At 41.8% G+C, this 17,846-nt stretch overlaps 2 protein-coding genes across 3 annotated transcripts; both read right to left on the bottom strand.

The window, feature by feature from the left end:
- Positions 1-1,598: 1,598 nt before the first annotated feature.
- Positions 1,599-4,597, bottom strand: LOC117502909 (cathepsin B-like). Its single transcript, XM_034162054.1, has 9 exons — positions 4,463-4,597; positions 4,284-4,369; positions 3,777-3,891; positions 3,574-3,689; positions 3,282-3,367; positions 3,055-3,198; positions 2,859-2,975; positions 2,349-2,477; positions 1,599-1,847 (listed from the first exon to the last, which is right to left on the bottom strand). The coding sequence occupies exons 1-9, from the start codon at positions 4,580-4,582 to the stop codon at positions 1,774-1,776; spliced, it is 987 nt and encodes a 328-aa protein (XP_034017945.1). The 5' UTR covers positions 4,583-4,597; the 3' UTR covers positions 1,599-1,773.
- A 1,433-nt stretch (positions 4,598-6,030) lies between these two features.
- Positions 6,031-16,408, bottom strand: fdft1 (farnesyl-diphosphate farnesyltransferase 1). 2 transcript variants are annotated; one of them, XM_034162053.1, is made up of 8 exons: positions 16,257-16,408; positions 13,801-13,898; positions 12,580-12,763; positions 9,705-9,833; positions 8,699-8,890; positions 7,714-7,890; positions 7,385-7,537; positions 6,031-6,611 (listed from the first exon to the last, which is right to left on the bottom strand). In XM_034162053.1, the coding sequence occupies exons 1-8, from the start codon at positions 16,353-16,355 to the stop codon at positions 6,384-6,386; spliced, it is 1,260 nt and encodes a 419-aa protein (XP_034017944.1). In that variant the 5' UTR covers positions 16,356-16,408; the 3' UTR covers positions 6,031-6,383. The 2 variants fall into 2 exon arrangements, with proteins under 2 accessions (XP_034017944.1, XP_034017943.1); XM_034162052.1 differs by lacking the exon at positions 16,257-16,408 and having other exon boundaries at positions 13,801-14,216.
- Positions 16,409-17,846: the final 1,438 nt, after the last annotated feature.

The following is a 17,846-nucleotide window of genomic DNA, read 5'->3' as shown; positions in this document are numbered from 1 at the left end:
ACCTGCAAGAAACTCAGCTTCAGAAGACAAACCGCACTGCAGCACATTCTCTCCCGGTGTCACAGACTAAACGGCCCCCCTAAAAATTGTTCCCCCCTGCCTTCACTCCGCGTGCGTCATCAGCTGCAGTTCACCGATTATCAGCTTGTTTCTGCTTCAAACTGCCTCCAGTCATCATCTGTTTCAGCGACAGATATCTGAAGCTTTTCTACAACAATCACTTCCACATGAATTCAGTATTATTTCATAATAAAAGACGGAGGAAGCGATCAGAGCGCCACAGCTACATGAGCTGCTAACTGATGCGTTCACTGCACGTCAGTCATTTCAAAGCATCAGCGAGAATCGCCTCATTTGTTTAAAATGGCCTTGTTTCTGCTTAAAACTGACTTTAGAATGATTTCATAGGTTTTACTTTGTCATCTGATGGTTAACAATCCCATTAATCCATTTAATCGCTTTGGGTGAAGAGACTGTCTTAGACGAGCTGCTGAGCTCCAAAATCACGCATGTGCAGTGGGGGCAGGGCGGACTGATTTTTAGGGGGGTCCGTTCAGTCTGCGACACCGGACCTGCCGAGGAGATGATCAGAAAGGAACTGCTGCTGCTGCCAGCTGCAGTTGATTTGTGCATCTGTTTTATTTTTTAATGTATGATAATGTAACATAATAAGGTAATAAATGTATGTTGGCGTGAGCGTTCAGATTCACTGAGCAGGAGGGCCTCCAGCTGTCAGTCACTGCACGTGTGTTTTAGTCCCACTTTGTGTGCAGTGGTCGTGCACGTTACAAAGACCATGGTCAGCATCACAGTGCAAAATAAAGAGACAGTGATTTATAACGTCACCACATTTATGTGATTCAGCACATTAGACTTCTGGAATGGTTTTTATATTGTTGGTTCGAGTCCCAGCTTTCCCAACAAATTTTGAAATAAAAAAAAAAGGGTGAAAACTTTATATTTCCAGTTTGTCAGGACACTTCTATGATTTTTTTTTTTTTAAGATAAGAATTCTTTAAATCCTGGAGAATCAAATTCACCAGTGAGTCTTTCTGTGTGGTTTAGTGTGTTGGGAGATGTCTCAGGTATCCTGATGTTATAGGTTCAACTCTCATGAAAACTGGAGTTTTTAATGTTCAACAAAGTCAAAACTCCAAAGAGTGAAGAAGCAGAAGCAGCTCTGTGTGTTCTGTGACTCACTGTGTCAGTAGGCTGCTCTGTGATTCTGACATCTTTGAGGTCAAATCTCAGATTTATGTCATGTTTTAAAGTCCAACAACTAAAATGAAAAGATAAAAGTACTCAGAGAAGCTCCTGATGTGAAGGGTGCTGATGGTGTCGTGGGATTGTGTCCTGACCCCTCTGTTGGGGTCACCCCTTTGACCCCAGCAGTTCAAGGCTGTCTGATTGTTTTCTTGACCATATTGCCAACGTCATATTATTAATTTAAAGGCAAATAAATCAATTATAGTGGTGTGAAAAATTCTCTTTATGACCTTTAAACTAAGATACACCCTTGAGCTGTTTATTATTGTGTTTTTCCACACTTTTGACAAACACCAGCTTTAAATAAACCAAATCATTGAAAATGAAAAATGTGAAGAGTATCAGTTTATTCAGAATAACATTCAACCAAGCACAGACATTTCAACATGCTGTACAAGTTATTCTGCCATTCCATAAAATCTCCAAATGTACATGTAATAGATTTCTTGTCTTCCTTTTATTATTTGTTGATTCGATGATGGTCTGAAGACAGCACTAATTTTAGGTCTAGAGAGGAATTCCTGCCACCACATCAGATTCAATACCACATTCATCATTTCCACGTTTGATCTTGAAGAAGCCTTAAATGAAGACAAAACATAAGAGCACACAATGTAAGGAAAACATGCTCAGCATCACCTGCATCTGCATTCACATGATAGCTTTGATTTCAGAGATCCAGTCCAATATATAAAGGTATTTGTATAATGGTACTTTATCAATTGTAATGCTATTTATTGCAGTAATCCCCCCCCCCCCCCCCCCCCCCCCCCCCCCCCCCCACACACACACAAAAAAAACATCCATTCAATGCTTATCTTGAGGATGATGTTTAGTTTAGTCAGACATTAATATTAAAGCTGTTATTGAAGAAATGCCAAATAAACAACTATATCAGCATACAAGATTAGTGTGCTGGTTTTGTTTTTCTTGGAGTTAAGGTCATTAAGATTATTAAAATTGGAAATAAAATAGAACCCAAAATTAATCAATGCACTCACACTAATCTGCTTAGTATATTCAAGAATATGTAGCTAAAATAACTTGACATTATCCAGTCTTCTTCCTTCTCTATGCCGTACCGTTATCTCCCCAGTCGGTGTTCCAGGAGTTGGCAGCCAGCCAGTAAGGTGTCCCATTTTCCACCCCCCAACCGAAGATCTTGATGGCATGACCGCCCAACATTTCCCCAGTTACATGCTGGTACACACCTACGGGTATATGATGTTAATGCCTTGTTGTTTTGTATCTAATCAGTTTTCAGTTATGTTATTTCTGTTGACTCATACATAACCAGTTCCTAAAAAAAATAAAATAACTGCAACTACTTGCTGAGTAAAAATATAAAATATATGTAACACACAAGGTCAATCATTTGTGGAAACAGGAAAAAAAAAAACAGTGACCTAAGCGGGTATCTTGAGGCATCCCATAACAAAATGTAACTGCTCTAATGTGCTTTATGCTTTCTGTCAAACAAATAACTTGTAATCAATTTGAGCCCCTTTGCTGATATTTACATTGATGTATACATTTAATAATCTCAAAGACAGTTCAGAAGTTGTGTAACGGCAACAACGAAGCAGCCTCACCAGACTTATAAAGTAGGAAATCTGCATAGACAGAGAAAGCAGCCTCCACTGGTCCGTTCTTGTACAGTTCTGTCATGATCTGCTGCTGCTGGGACGGAACGCTGTATGAGCGTCTACCTGAATTCAAATAAAGATTATTCATAGATATCAGTGATAGAAATGGAAACTAATGTTAGCCCATCTTAGAGTTTTGTACCGAAGTGTTTGTCCTTTGGGTAGGATGGTGAGTATCCATCAATGCACTGCTGCACACACTTAGGGGTCTCATGTGTGCCCTGACACGGAGGACGGGTTCCGTTCACATGATGCTCACAGGGAGCGATACTGTACGGCCGGCAACCTGCCAGCCACACACAGGACCAGCACCAATGTCAGCAAACATTTGTCATTTTGTGTAATTCCAGCTGATAGATGTGGACTTACCCACGTTGGAGCCGTACAGTCCTCCTGTCACAAGCCCCTTGTTCACCCAGAATTCCCAAGCAGCAGATGGAAAACCACCAAAACACCTGAGGTACAGTCACATATACAGTATATTTACTGCCTTCAGTTAAGAAGATATTTTCACCAATGCACAGTCCCTGATCTGACATCTGCAAAAAGGAGCAAGAATTTGCCTTGTAGCATTCTCAGACTTGGACTTCATCTCATCCTCGTTGTTTACTTGGTTCAACAGCAACCACAAATTACATGTATGTCCTGCACGGAGACTCACCCCATGCCACATTCATCACAACAGGACAGCAGATCTTCAGCTGAGATCTCCACTGAGACGTCACCACTACTGTGGATGCACACCCTGTCGGATATTGCCTCAACCGCCCCAAAGGCCTGTGGGAAATCAAGGACCATTTAGTCCTCATCAATGAGCGCGCTCTTTGGATTTGGCTCCTACAAGTAGTTTTATGTCTGTCTTACCCAGCAGGAACCACATGAGCCCTGGTCTCTGATCTGTGGAATTGTGGGACAGTTGGGCCACTGCACACGTGCATCGAAGCTGTCTGGAAGTCTGATGCCTTTAGTGCTGTGAAGGCTGAACGAGATGAAGGTCAATGAGCACTGCAGATAAGATCAATCTGCTGATTGCCACCTGTCTGGACATGTGATCAGGTTGACACTCCTTAAGAGTGCTGCACTTTATGATACACTCACTTTACTGGGGGATTGCTTCATTTGCAACCTCGGTGTGTTCATAAATAGAGATGACATTTTCAGTACCCGAGATTGATGTGTTCTAACACAACCAGAACCTCAGGGTTCAAACCCTCAGGGCTTGAATGAAATCTCAAGCACATTAACTTTAAAAGTAAGAACACAAAAATTTTTTTCAAAACATTTATGATAAAATTAAACTACAATTTTCCAATCAGGAAGCAGGAATATATCATGTTCCTGCTTCTAGCCATGTGTGAACATGTTACTTACACCTGTGGTAGTTTGGGTCCATTGAGTACGGTACCGCACAGACCCTTCACGTAGCCAATATCAACATTATAGAAGTTCTGCTTGGCCTGGAGCAAGAATTAATAGAGTTAAAACTCAAGATTTCTGAGAAAAAGTCTGGATGAAACCAAGAAATGGTGTCATGGTTTGACTAATCTGACCCTCCAGGTGGTGTTGGCCTTGTTAATGAAGTCGACCATCTCTGACGAGAGAAGCTCATGAGGTTGAGCCAAAGTGACTGACAGCGTCACGAGAACACAGACGATAACCGCGACATACATTCTGTAACGTACACCATCACATCATCAGTATCCTGCAACACCAACACTCATTATCCTTTACTTCACCATTAAATTACAAACTGCTTCCCGGCTTTACATTTCTTACACAAAATCCAAAGTAACTTTTGATATTTTCTCAAACTAAAACAATTCCAGATTAAATCCACCTATTAACAATTTAAACCTAGTTATAGAACTTAGACTTACTTTAATTTGGTGTTCAAGGCATCTTAAAAGTGCTTTAAACACAGCTAAACTTGTAGAGCCATTTAAAACCAATTATACCTTCAGTTTGTTACGATTAGGGTTTAACCAGCTCACCACTAGTTAAGCTTTTTGAACAGGTTTAAAAATGCATTTGAATTAAATGCCTAAGATTATTGAATAATTTACACTTCTGATTATCCTGAGTTGGAGTAATCAACAGAAAATAACTTTTTTATAATTAACATACAACTCTATTTTCATGGTCTTTATAAAACTAACAAATCACTAATGAAACAAACGCAGGTGCAACAAAATCATCTGTAGAAACAACTCAATTACAGTGACAGATAAAAATCTAACAATAAAAGTTTCAAACTGCAAATCTAATTTTCTTTTCTTGTTTATTACCTGTGCTGGTGTTTTGTATCTGAGTGAATGTTTGCTCCTCTTCACCCCTCAGTGTTTAAATGTACCTTTTTTATAATAAAGCAGCTATCACGTCTGTCATAAACATCTCGTGATTAAAGAGGCTTCTTTTCAAATGACCTGGCAACATTACATAGTTTTACCTTGAACTTGTTATTCTTCAAACTATGAGCACAGCACATTGTGATCCTTGAACCTATACTGTAAAATAAGACATTAAACAGTCTGTAATCGGTTTCAGTTTGACACAAACCTGACCCGCGATGATCACCTGTCACAACCGCGAACATACTCTTTATTTGTTCACATATATACAAATATTACACAGAAATTTTTGTAGATCGGTTTTACTTTGATACAAATTGATTCTACACAAGCTTTTGCACCCACCAGAGTGGCGGTAAGATCACTTAGCTACCAGTCTCAACGTGATGACTGCAAACGCATCACAGCATTGGTTCAGTGTCATTCTGACACATTTAACGTCAAATTAAAAGCAGCACTCAACGTGCACACCTCAGCCAAAATGCAGAATTACAAATTTTGAATAAAAAGAAATGTTGTAATCCAGGTCAGATCATATTCACATTTTCTGAAAGTAAAAACAAACTACAACAAAAAAAGTTAATTAACTGATTGCACAATTGCTATAGAATTCTTTATAATGAACAGAATTTCACACATATTGGTGAAAAGTTATTCACAGTGGAAATTTTTGGTGAGAATCTGCAAAACATGTTGAAGTTTGTAAAGTTTCAGACCATTTTTCTTAAATACTCAAAAAAAAAAAAAAAGGGGGCGGGGGGTTGTCTTGCTTTTTTTGGCCTTTATATGCACTCTGAGCACTCTACTAGTTTCTCTCTGGCAATATCAAGCAACTCTGATGATTTAAACAATGTCAAAAAGTTTAAATCAAACTAAGAAACATGAGCAACATCAACAAAAAAGACAAATTATTCCTCGTCTGTTTCAAATCATTGTGCGCTATTTGCTGGTGTGAACGTCTTGAAACATGAGATCACAAACCGCCACCAAACTGGTGACCCCAGGTTTCTACCACGACCCGCTCCGCTGTGTCTGTCGCCAATACGCCTGTGGTCCTGTGGTCCTGAACGAAGGAGGCGTGCTGCAAAGTCCATGATTTAATCCGGCTGATGCGGCATAGCGCTCACTGTCCCTGCGCGTCGCTGCAGGTTTGAGCCGGTGACGCTGCGCCACTCAGGTACTGCCAGCTGAAAGCCACCAGCAGCATGGCGGCAGACAGGTACATGGGAGACAGACGGGGTGTCCTGGATGACAGGCAGGGCTCCAAGAGCGCCGACTTCTCCTGGATTACTTCCAGGATGTGCAGAGTCTTGTCCCGCGACGGGTCGGTGAGAGAGACCTTCTGCACAATCTGAAGGGGGGTGGGGGGGGGGGGGGTGAGAAATAAATTTTTATGGGTGCATTTAACATTCCAACTGCCCAAATGTAAGGATTCCATAAAACATAAGTGAATACCTGCAGCTGCACTTTTAAATCTGACAGTCATCAGTTAGATTTTGACCAAACAAGCTTTAGTATTAAACACTTAAGATTACAAATGAATTAATTAATCCAAGAAAGTTCCAGTGAATTCAGCAGTTTTTACACAGTGGACTGAAATATGATTAAAAATGATACATTTATAGAAAGATTACATACAAAATGAAAAAAAAAAAAATCTAATCAATTTTGAACATGTAAATAAAAAAAACTTTAAATAAACTCAAACGCGTGCACATAGAAAATAATAATAATAATCACAGACAGGTAAGTCTGTACCCAAAATGTGTGTCTTTAAAAAGACCATTTCTGAGCATCACTTTAAATGGAAAGGAGATGCTGCTAGCCACGCCCCCTCTCTGGAAGCCTATGGATGAAGAAGTGAGGTCGTGGTTCTTTTCTCAAGAAGGCGCAGGCCTCAGTGGGCGTGTCTGACTGAAGGACAAGAAACAGATTAGACTTCCGTGACCTATGTCACGGAAGTCTAATCCAAGCGATGTGACACTACAATTGTGCTTACAGCACAGGAAGTTCCACGTCCACCGATGTGATCAGCCTTATTGATGTTACTCATACAGACACATATCAGTTTGTTGTCATGACTGGGCTGGTCCTGTGGATACCGGGTCGGGTTCTGACACCTACCTCCTGACTGTACTGAGAGATGATGGTCTGTACGGCTCTCATGTTGGTGGCTTCCATCATGAATGTGACCGCCTGTCCCTTTCTGATCTTCACCACTCCCTGGAACACCAGGGGGTTGTTGTAGCATGTTGACAGAGTCGCTACTGCCATCACCTTGTCAACAAAATTACATCACGTCTTTAAAAGTGCCACAGGACCAGAATAATATTTAACATAAACAATGAACTCTTTTTCCGGTGTAAATTGGAACCAACGGCCTCATTGACACCCTGGATGGTGACAATCACCGCTAACGCGATATGATTACGCTGCAACACGCCTGCCTGTACCTGTGGAATAGCGCAGAAATTAAAGACACTCTGGTTGCGGAGGCGGGACAAGTAGGCGATGACATCCGGGACATGTCGCAGGGCATCTGTGACCAGCAGGTTGAGACACGACAATGCCGACTCCAGCATCTCCGGGTGGGCCAAGTCCTCCAGGCGACGTGCAAACTGACTCCACGCCTGCAACCAAAACCAGACCCAAGAACCAAACTGCTTAGAATTCACTTAAGTTGGTAACAGCAGCCGCGGTCAAGAAGACGGTAACAGAAATCTGACATTCGACCTTGATGACCGGTGCGCCACATTTGGTCCAAATGGGGTTGAAATCAAAATACTTAACCAGATGAATTATTTAAGGGGAATTTTGGGGTCATCCTTCATTTACAGACCAAGTTTAGCAAAAATCAGTACAAAGAACAGAGTGGACCAACAACCAGGCAAGAAGACTTGACTTTGACCCCAATGATCGACCTTTGGTAGAAACCTACATTTTAAGGTTCAACCCCAATTACTGACCTTTGGTAAGAACCTAAATTTTAAGGTTTGAGCCCAATAACATTGACCTCAATCTCGACCTTTGGTAAATCTGGCCTTGTCTGGGCAACTGCAGAACCCACCTACATATGTGCACCATGTTTAGTACAAATCAAACTGGAAAAAAGTTGACCTCTGACCCCAATGACTGACCTTTGTCAAAACACACCCTTTAACAGCAATAATGGTTCAACCTGTCATACACGGTTTAGGGTTTGGTGGAAATGGGCTAAAGGACCTGAGAGAAGTTGGGGAACAAACAGATAAACACCTCTCAAATTACTGTGTGAGTAATGGAGAATTAAGAACTACTTGTCCAAACTCCCCCCGTCTGTAATCTTATGACCCCGTCCACCTTCATGGTGTGAGTCTGACGTCTTTTCTTTGTCACACAATGTAACTAACCGTGGTCTCAGACACACAAACCAAACTCACAACCAGGTAGAAGACTGACCTCTTGTGGCCAGAAGGCACGTCCCTCTTGTGTGTCCTCTAGATAGTCTCGGATGATGTTGGTCTTCTGGAGGAACAGGCCCATGGAGTTGGCCAAGTCTGTGTCTCGGCCCACCTCAGGGTCCTCCAGCTGAGACGCCGAAAACAGCTGAGAAAGGCCGATGCCCACCAGCCCCGCCACATAGTGGCAATACTAGGACACAAAACCAAGCATCAGCACATGGGACAAAACAGGTCTCAAAAGTCAGTACGTTCTATGAAATTACTGACAGAGCCGCCTCATATGTGCAGAATTTAAATTTGTTCCACAAACCAGAGTTAAAGGAAACTTTATCAAAGCCAGCCAACCAGTATTATTTAAAATAAAGTTGCAGAAACTGCACAACCCCATCAGCCACCTCAGGGTGGCACAAATCCATCACATGGACAAGTTAAGTTGTTTTCCTCATCTTTGTGATCCAGTTTTCATTGTTTCTGCCTCATACCTCAGGGGAGGTGATGGTCTAGTGGTTAAGGTGTTGGGCTTGAGTCCGGAAGATCATGGGTTCAAATCCCCGCCTGACTGGAAAATCACTAAGGCCCCTTGGGCAAGGTCTTTAATCCCCCATTGCTCCCGGTGTGTAGTGAGCGCCTTGTATGGCAGCACCCTGACATTGGGGTGAATGTGAGGCATAATTGTAAAGTGCTTTGAGCGTCTGATGCAGATGGAAAAGCGCTATATAAATACAGTCCATTTACCATTTATATATGCTGGAATTCAATAACACTCACTGTTCCATAACTTACTGAGTGTAATCGTTAAAACTGATGTTAAAACACAAATATTTTAACATAATTATTCTCTTTATTCTTTTAATTGTTGTGGTGACTTTTTATGAAGCACAAATATGAAGAGTTACTGTGATATTAGTTAAATTAATACCCTTTCAATATTCATGCTCACTTCAGCAGACGCTACGTTTGATCCTCCTACCATGCTAACATAGCGCTAACCAGCTGGGACTCACCTGGTCCCATTCCTTCATGGATCCCACATTCTTTTCCAGGAATTCAGCCATTCCCACTCCCATGCGGTGGCAGATGTCAGAGATAACATCCCTGTATTCCCGAGCAAGGTTTCGGAATTCTAAAGATATCTGGGGGGAGAAGGAAAAAAGAAAGGCCACATGAAGATGACAGAGCTCAGCTATGACAGACCCTCGTCCCTGATTAGGCCGTTTCCAAGTCCAGAAACGTGAACACAAAATGTGACTTTACCTTATGTAAAACTTTCAAGTCTACCAGTAGGATTTTGGAAATTGATCAGGCTCATTTGTGTATCCTCCACACTACAGAAGGACCTTGGGCTTTGGATACAAACCACCCAGGCAAACAACAGGTCTAACCCCGCCTTCAGAACATAGGCATCCTACTGCTGCAGCCAGGAGAAACGTGGATGTGTCCTTGGTCTTGCTAGGGTCCTCAAAACTGAAGCACCTACGTGCTGGATCATCCCGAGAGAAGCGAACCACATGATCGAAATGTCATAGCTGATGTTGCCTTTGTTCATTTGTTCCAACGGTACCAAAGGGTCTTCTGGAGAGACCTCCAACAAAGGATATCCAGTCCTTGCTTTAAGCCACTGCGCTGCGGTGGTTTGAATCATATTTATCTAACAGATTAAAATTTGTTCATGTAAATGGGGAATCTTCACAGACTAAGGTTAATTATGGAGTTCCACAAGGTTCTGTGCTAGGACCAATTTTATTCACTTTATACATGCTTCCCTTAGGCAGTATTATTAGACGGCATTGCTTAAATTTTCATTGTTACGCAGAAGATACCCAGCTTTAGCTATCCATGAAGCCAGAGGACACACACCAATTAGCTAAACTGCAGGATTGTCTTACAGACATAAAGACATGGACAACCTCAAATTTCCTGCTTTTAAACTCAGATAAAACTGAAGTTATTGTACTTGGCCCCACAAATCTTAGAAACATGGTGTCTAACCAGATCCTTACTCTGGATGGCATTACCCTGACCTCTAGTAATACTGTGAGAAATCTTGGAGTCATTTTTGATCAGGATATGTCATTCAAAGCGCATATTAAACAAATATGTAGGACTGCTTTTTTGCATTTATGCAATATCTCTAAAATTAGAAAGGTCTTGTCTCAGAGTGATGCTGAAAAACTAATTCATGCATTTATTTCCTCTAGGCTGGACTATTGTAATTCATTATTATCAGGTTGTCCTAAAAGTTCCCTGAAAAGCCTTCAGTTAATTCAAAATGCTGCAGCTAGAGTACTGACGGGGACTAGAAGGAGAGAGCATATCTCACCCATACTGGCCTCTCTTCATTGGCTTCCTGTTAATTGTAGAATAGAATTTAAAATTCTTCTTCTTACTTATAAGGTTTTGAATAATCAGGTCCCATCTTATCTTAGGGACCTCATAGTACCATATCACCCCAATAGAGCACTTCGCTCTCAGACTGCAGGCTTACTTGTAGTTCCTAGGGTTTGTAAGAGTAGAATGGGAGGCAGAGCCTTCAGCTTTCAGGCTCCTCTCCTGTGGAACCAGCTCCCAATTCGGATCAGGGAGACAGACACCCTCTCTACTTTTAAGATTAGGCTTAAAACTTTCCTTTTTGCTAAAGCTTATAGTTAGGGCTGGATCAGGTGACCCTGAACCATCCCTTAGTTATGCTGCTATAGACGTAGACTGCTGGGGGGTTCCCATGATGCACTGTTTCTTTCTCTTTTTGCTCTGTATGCACCACTCTGCATTTAATCATTAGTGATTGATCTCTGCTCCCCTCCACAGCATGTCTTTTTCCTGGTTCTCTCCCTCAGCCCCAACCAGTCCCAGCAGAAGACTGCCCCTCCCTGAGCCTGGTTCTGCTGGAGGTTTCTTCCTGTTAAAAGGGAGTTTTTCCTTCCCACTGTCGCCAAGTGCTTGCCCACAGGGAGTCGTTTTGACCGTTGGGGTTTTTACGTAATTATTGTATGGCCTTGCCTTACAATATAAAGCGCCTTGGGGCAACTCTTTGTTGTGATTTGGCGCTATATAAATAAAATTGATTGATTGATTGGTCAGAGTCCAAGTCTAGCAACCATACAGTAAGACAGGAAGCAATAGGAATCTAAAGACTTGGACCTTCTTTCCCTTGCAAAGGTATCATCACCAAACACCTCTGTCCAGTGACCTCATGAGTCTGTAAGATCTACTCAGGCATCTCTTTACGGCAAAAGCCGAGGACCCAGAGACACTGAATGCCTCTACAAGTGGCACATTCACGTGAAGGTGCAAAATGAAGGGAAAGCGTGAAGTGGCAGGATGAAGGGAGTGCACTTGGACCGCACATAGATACACTTTTGATGGACAAGTTCAAGAAGTCATTGAAAGCCTGGATCTTAGTCTTGATCCAAGACAATCACAAGCCACCTCAAAAATCGCAACATCCTCCACAAAGTCAAGGCCAGTAAACCTTCCCTCACTGACAAAAGATTCCAGCCTTTGGATCACGCAACCCTATCCAAAACCGAGTCCATGCAAGCACCAAACAGTGTAGGAGCCAGAACACATCCCTGAGGAACACCAGAATTGAGACTGTCTCCTCATGACCAGTAATTTATTGTGAATCTTTTTAAATTTCAGGGTGTCCCACAGAGAAGCCCGGGCAACCAAATCAAACGCTTTCAACAACTTAGGCTGTGAAGAAGCACCGGCAATACTGGAAAGGTTTTCAAGTCAGTTAGAGGCAAATCACTAGAAAATACAAACGTTTCAAAAGTTAAGGTAGCAAATCCATGCAGCATTTCATGCTAAAACAAGGGGAAATAAATGTAATATTTCAGTGTGAATATCGTATCATGTTGGGTAAAAGTACTGACTGACCGTGGGGAAATCCTCCAGAACCTGACGGTCTTTCTCCTGGCTCTCAGTGAAGGACCACTCAGCCTGGTACAGGTAGGTGTGGAAGTCATTCAGCATGGCGACCTTCCTGTCCAAGGGGATGCTCATGTCGTCCTCCACTGTGTCCAACGCTCGGAGGACCAAGTAGAAGATGCAAACAGCATGTCTGGATGGAGACCACAGTCCAACCATAAAACCAAACTCTTACAACCGACCTCGGCAGTACCTCACATAAAGAAACGATCCAACAACCTGGTCAGATTGTCAAAAGGAACCAGAAACCGTTTTCATGATGACAGCAAAGGTGGATTTTTTTCATCAGTTAATGACATTACTTTGTCTTTAAATGACGACAAGAACAGCAACAACAACAACAAGAAGGCACAAATCTTAAGTGAAAATATCAGATTTGCTGCATTTACAGGAAAGAAAAACAAACCTTGTATCTGTGTCAGATGTAAACAGCCTGTGGTTTCTGTTTTTTGACCACACAGTGCTGTGAAAAAGATTTAACTGATTTAAAAAAAAAATGTTTTCTTCAGTGTATCAACAGAAAAACCCAATAGAATTTTTTAAATATTTTAGTATAAAAACAAGCTTCAGATTCTTTTTTTTCTATTTTATTATAAATAATCCAATTATTGAGTAACAAATTTTGTGTCAACATGTTAATAAAAATCTGATGGAATAAAAAACTATTTTTCTTCTGTACTGCTGTTGAAAATCTAAAAGAAATTACAGCTTTAAAGTGAAAAATTATCACATTTTAGTAATTTCTGAGTATTTTTCAGTTCATCTGGACTGTGTAAGAGTTACTGGATTCTTTATAATAAAATACAGCTCATATGTGAAGTTTGTTCTTTTGATTGTTTTCAATCGTAAAGTTTTAACACTTTATATCAGACTTTCTGTTGACACACTAAACAAAACAAATCAAAGTCTGGTGCGGCAGCTTGTTGCACATTTTTAAAAAAAATTGTCTTATTTTCGTCAGTGTAGCAACAGGAAAAAAAAAATCTAAAGCAAAATATACAATGACGAAAGAAAAAAAAAAAAAGTTTGTTGCACAGTAGGCCACGCCCCCTCTAGAAGTTCCTGTCGCAGTTGTAACTGTTGACTAACATGTGGAACCATGTGAAGAACTAACAGTTTCTGAACACCCCCCCAGACGTGCACGGCCACATGCACGCTCACCAAACTGACCTGAGCTCCCCGTCCAGCGCCTGGATCACTGCCGCGAAGCTCCGGCTGGTCTGGTTCAGGTACCGGTAGCAGGTCCGCAGACTCTGGCTCATGGACTCCTGGCAGAACAAACAGAAGAAGGCTGGCTGTCGGTACAAGCCCGCGGGTCTCAGGGCGCTGGAGGGTCGGACGGCCTCCGTCAGGCCCCGCTCCCCGAGCCTCCAGCCCGGGAGGAGGGAACGGGGCGCGGCGCCGGAGCTCCGCGGGGCCACCGACAGGGAGCGCCTAAAGACGGCCAGAGGAAGCGGGCACTTGCAGGCGGCTGCGGCCATGCGAGGACAGCGAGCGGCGGCCGCCAACACACGCGGACGGAGCGGAGTCCATGCAGAGGACGACGGAGGACGAAAAAATAAACTCTGAACTGATCCCAGAACAGCGGGAGGGCGTGGCGTGGGCGCTACCAGCCCCTCCCCCAACATGTCAACAAGACACGCGGCCCCGCCCCCCCAAACAAACAAAAGTCCGTCAAAACTGTTTTGACGTATTATTTTTAATTGATTTATTGTTTATATCGACTCCCTCAAGTGTGGAGTAAAATTCTTGCATTTTGTTGTCGAAAAATTAATTACTTAAGAAATATTTAATCTCCCACATTTAAGCATTAGGTCCAGTGGAGTCAGTGGATCAAACCCCTCTTTTGTTTTATTTTTATTTTCCTTTCTTCCCTTCCTGGCTTCAAATATAAAATGCAAACATTCACAGATAATTACAAATATTTTAGGAATCAGAGAAAATGCAAAGCATCATAATCACGTGACCTAAACTGACCAATCAGACATTTGGTCAGTTTAATCCGTTGTGGTTTTGCAGACTGCACAAAACGCACCGCTTAAAATAACACCTAAATGATCACTTTTACAGCCAGCTGATTTTACACAAGCCAGGGGATGAATTTAATAAAACTGGCAATCCACAAAAATCAAGCGAGGGAAAACAAAGGAGGAGTGAAGGAAGCTTTTTTTTAATGTTTGCAAAATTTCCAATCTCATATTTCAGGATCTTGGTGATAAAATGAAGTGATGAATGCACGCCCAGATTGTCCTTTGAGGAGCGCACATTCAGAAATGTGCCAGATTAATTCGTGTCCAGCAGGGGGCAGATTTACACTGACTCATTTCTTATTGCATTAACAATTTCACATTACTCTTCTAATATATTTGCCAGCAGCATTGTGGCATAACTGTGTATGAGGTCAGAGGTTTGTTTTATTTTAGTCAACCATGTTTGCGAGGAAGTAGCGTAACATGGCAACGTCCATTTGTCAGAATGTCTGTGCAGTAATGCATGAACTCATTGACCTTAATTACTGACATTCACCCAGGTAATGACCCCACCTTGTGGACCTGGTTCCCCAGTCTGGTCTATAAGGCTCCACTCCGAAATAAAAACCCTTTACAATAAGAATATAGTATGTAAGTCGCTTATAGTAATCAGACCTGGCAACATTAAGCGTGTGGTCTCCTCCTGGCCATCAGCAGTTTAATGTGGCTCCAACTGCACAGGATTTGTGTTTTTCCAGGTCACAACAGTGTTAAAACAGTTGGATTAGCAACTCTCCCAGGGTGTAACTCCAAAGCACATTACATAAAGTAAATCCAGGCTACAGAGTCAATGGTCATCTCCACCTGTGCAACCGAGCCGACACAGGCCTGATCCAACAGAACCAACAGGGTCCAATATTCACAGACCCGATCCAAGAAAACCAATAGGGTCCAATACTCACAGACCCGATCCAACAGAACCAACAGGGTCCAATATTCACAGACCTGATCCAACAGGATAAAAATAAAACAGGTCTGATTCAATAGAGTCCAATAAACAGATCTGCTCCAAAGGGGGACTGATCGGGTCTTATTGCTTCCTAAAGAGGTTCACTTGTTCTTGATTTGAAGCTAAAGTATCCTGAAGTAAACGCGGATTTGAAACCAGGTTTGACTGAAAAAAAAAACAAAAAAACAAAAACCTGACAATAAACAGGTATTGGACTTTTTTTGTCTCCTCAATCCAAATAAATAAATAAAAACGAAGAGGCCAACTTCACCATTTATACTTTAAACTAATTTCAAACCAACTTAATATTTTTTGAGTTTTAATGTTTTTGTTTGTTTTGTTTTTTTTTATCAATTAACTTTTAAAAATTAATGCATGTTAATTTGAGTTGTGCTGTTAAATCAGTTGTAACAGGTGTCACAGCAGGATCTTCAGACGGTGTCTGTGTGCCCACGTGTCCTCGAGCAACACCTTAAAGTCCAAATTGGTCTGTTCATCAGCCGAAATTTCACCAGAATAAAATCACCTGAAATGTGTTTAAATCTAAATGTTTTCTTCTGTTATGACCTGTTGGCAGGTGGCCCTGTGTGGGGGCGCCACCCTTAGGTTGGGAACCCCATTCAATTCATCGCCACAGGCGCACTCACGTAGTCTGCTTTGGAGAGGGCGGCCGAGCACGCGCCCAGCTTGAACCTGAGCAGGTTGTAGATCTCCTCCGGGTGTCCCAGAGACCTCAGCACGTCCATCCCGCCGCTTCGTCCGGACACTCAGCCGCCGTTTGCAGCATCGGAAGCTGCAGCGTCACCTCCACAGAACTCGCCGGCGACGTCACATCGAGCGGCTCAACCGATTGGCCGTCGCGTCATGGGCCAAGCACGCAGCGCCCAATGAGCGAGCGGAGCGCCTGGCGTGATGCCCCGCCCCTGCGGGCTGGTCAAAGGGAGGCGAGCTGTGATTGGCTGGTTATTTATGAAGCGATATTAAATCCGCCGAATGAAAACACGAAAAATTTCCGACTAAATAAAAATACAAATAAAACCATTTTTTAAAAACTCTGCCAACCGTTGTCTTGGGAAAAAAAACAAAAAAACAAACAAAATGAAATATATATTTTAGTTTCTGCATGAGTTGTAGCAGCAAGTCCATCATATGCACACACACACACACATACACACACACACACACACACACACCTGAGACAGCCCCCCGAATGTTTTCATTCAGACGGTAATATGAGGTTTTATTATTATAGCGCCACCTAGCGTTTATTATTAACAATGTTTTTATATACAGACTGTATGTTCTGTGCTCTACACACCATAAAGAGTATTCTGGTTGAAGCTGGCAACTTTGACCCATCCATTAATAAGAGCACATTTTTCCACTGTTCTAAAATTAATTTAAACAGGAAATCATTTTTTAAAGAGGTGATTTATCATCATCTTTGGTCTGACAGCAAATCAACACCATCAGGGAAAATCTACAAGAAATTCTCAGCAATTTTTACCTTTGAAATTCAAAGAAAATGAACTTTACAGCGCCATCTAGTGGCGCAGTTCCACCAAATTCAGAGGCCATGCATAATAATATAACTGGGCGATTTCATGCCATTTGGCCATCAGATTAATGAGAAAAAAAACATCGTGAAATAAAGAGCATCATACCTGGTCAAAGTCAAAGACATAAAAACTGCAAACAGAGCAACAATTTTTAAGGTTTTCATTCCAGTTGTTGAGATTCGTGAACCAGAGAACATTCTGACACCAATCTGAATTTTCTACGTCAAAAATCTAGAGCCAAGTTTGTTCAGGACAATTTTGCAAATTTCACAATATTGCGAAAAAAAAAATTTCTAAGCACAAATGTGGCCTCCACCGTTAGAACAGGTTCACTGAGTGCAACGGTATAAAGTTTTCCTATGGTTGACCCCATGGATCAAAAATGATTAGTGTTAACGTGTTTTTATAAGTTACGTTTTTAAAATTACAAATTTTATTAAATAAAGAGTATTATATTCTAATTATAGCGCCACCTAGCGTTTGTCACCGGCCATTTTTTGTATACAGCGAGTTTTTTCTGACATCTACCAACCCTGTAAATTTTACATTTCAACTCTGGTTTTTGCTGCCCAGAAAAAAACAAACAAACAAACAAACAAACAAACAAACAAACAAACAAACAAAAAAAACAGCACAAAAACAACAGAGTCTTTTGACCAGTTCCGCTGATACTTGGAC

Source organism: Thalassophryne amazonica, chromosome 21, assembly GCF_902500255.1.
Source record: "Thalassophryne amazonica chromosome 21, fThaAma1.1, whole genome shotgun sequence".
NCBI lineage: Eukaryota > Metazoa > Chordata > Actinopteri > Batrachoidiformes > Batrachoididae > Thalassophryne > Thalassophryne amazonica.
This window is presented reverse-complemented; position numbering and strand designations above follow the sequence as displayed.

Excerpts from the sequence above, each read along its gene's own strand:
- LOC117502909 (XM_034162054.1), bottom strand. The coding sequence starts at position 4,582 with ATGTATGTCGCGGTTATCGTCTGTGTTCTCGTGACGCTGTCAGTCACT. Across the intron at positions 3,368-3,573 it reads TGTGATGAATGTGGCATGGG|GTGTTTTGGTGGTTTTCCAT; the intron begins GTGAGTCTCCGT and ends ACTGTACCTCAG. Across the intron at positions 1,848-2,348 it reads CACCGACTGGGGAGATAACG|GCTTCTTCAAGATCAAACGT; the intron begins GTACGGCATAGA and ends TCTTCATTTAAG.
- fdft1 (XM_034162052.1), bottom strand. The coding sequence starts at position 14,111 with ATGGCCGCAGCCGCCTGCAAGTGCCCGCTTCCTCTGGCCGTCTTTAGG. Across the intron at positions 7,891-8,698 it reads GTGCCTTCTGGCCACAAGAG|GCGTGGAGTCAGTTTGCACG; the intron begins GTCAGTCTTCTA and ends TTTTGGTTGCAG. Across the intron at positions 6,612-7,384 it reads TCTCTCAGTACAGTCAGGAG|ATTGTGCAGAAGGTCTCTCT; the intron begins GTAGGTGTCAGA and ends ACCCCCCTTCAG.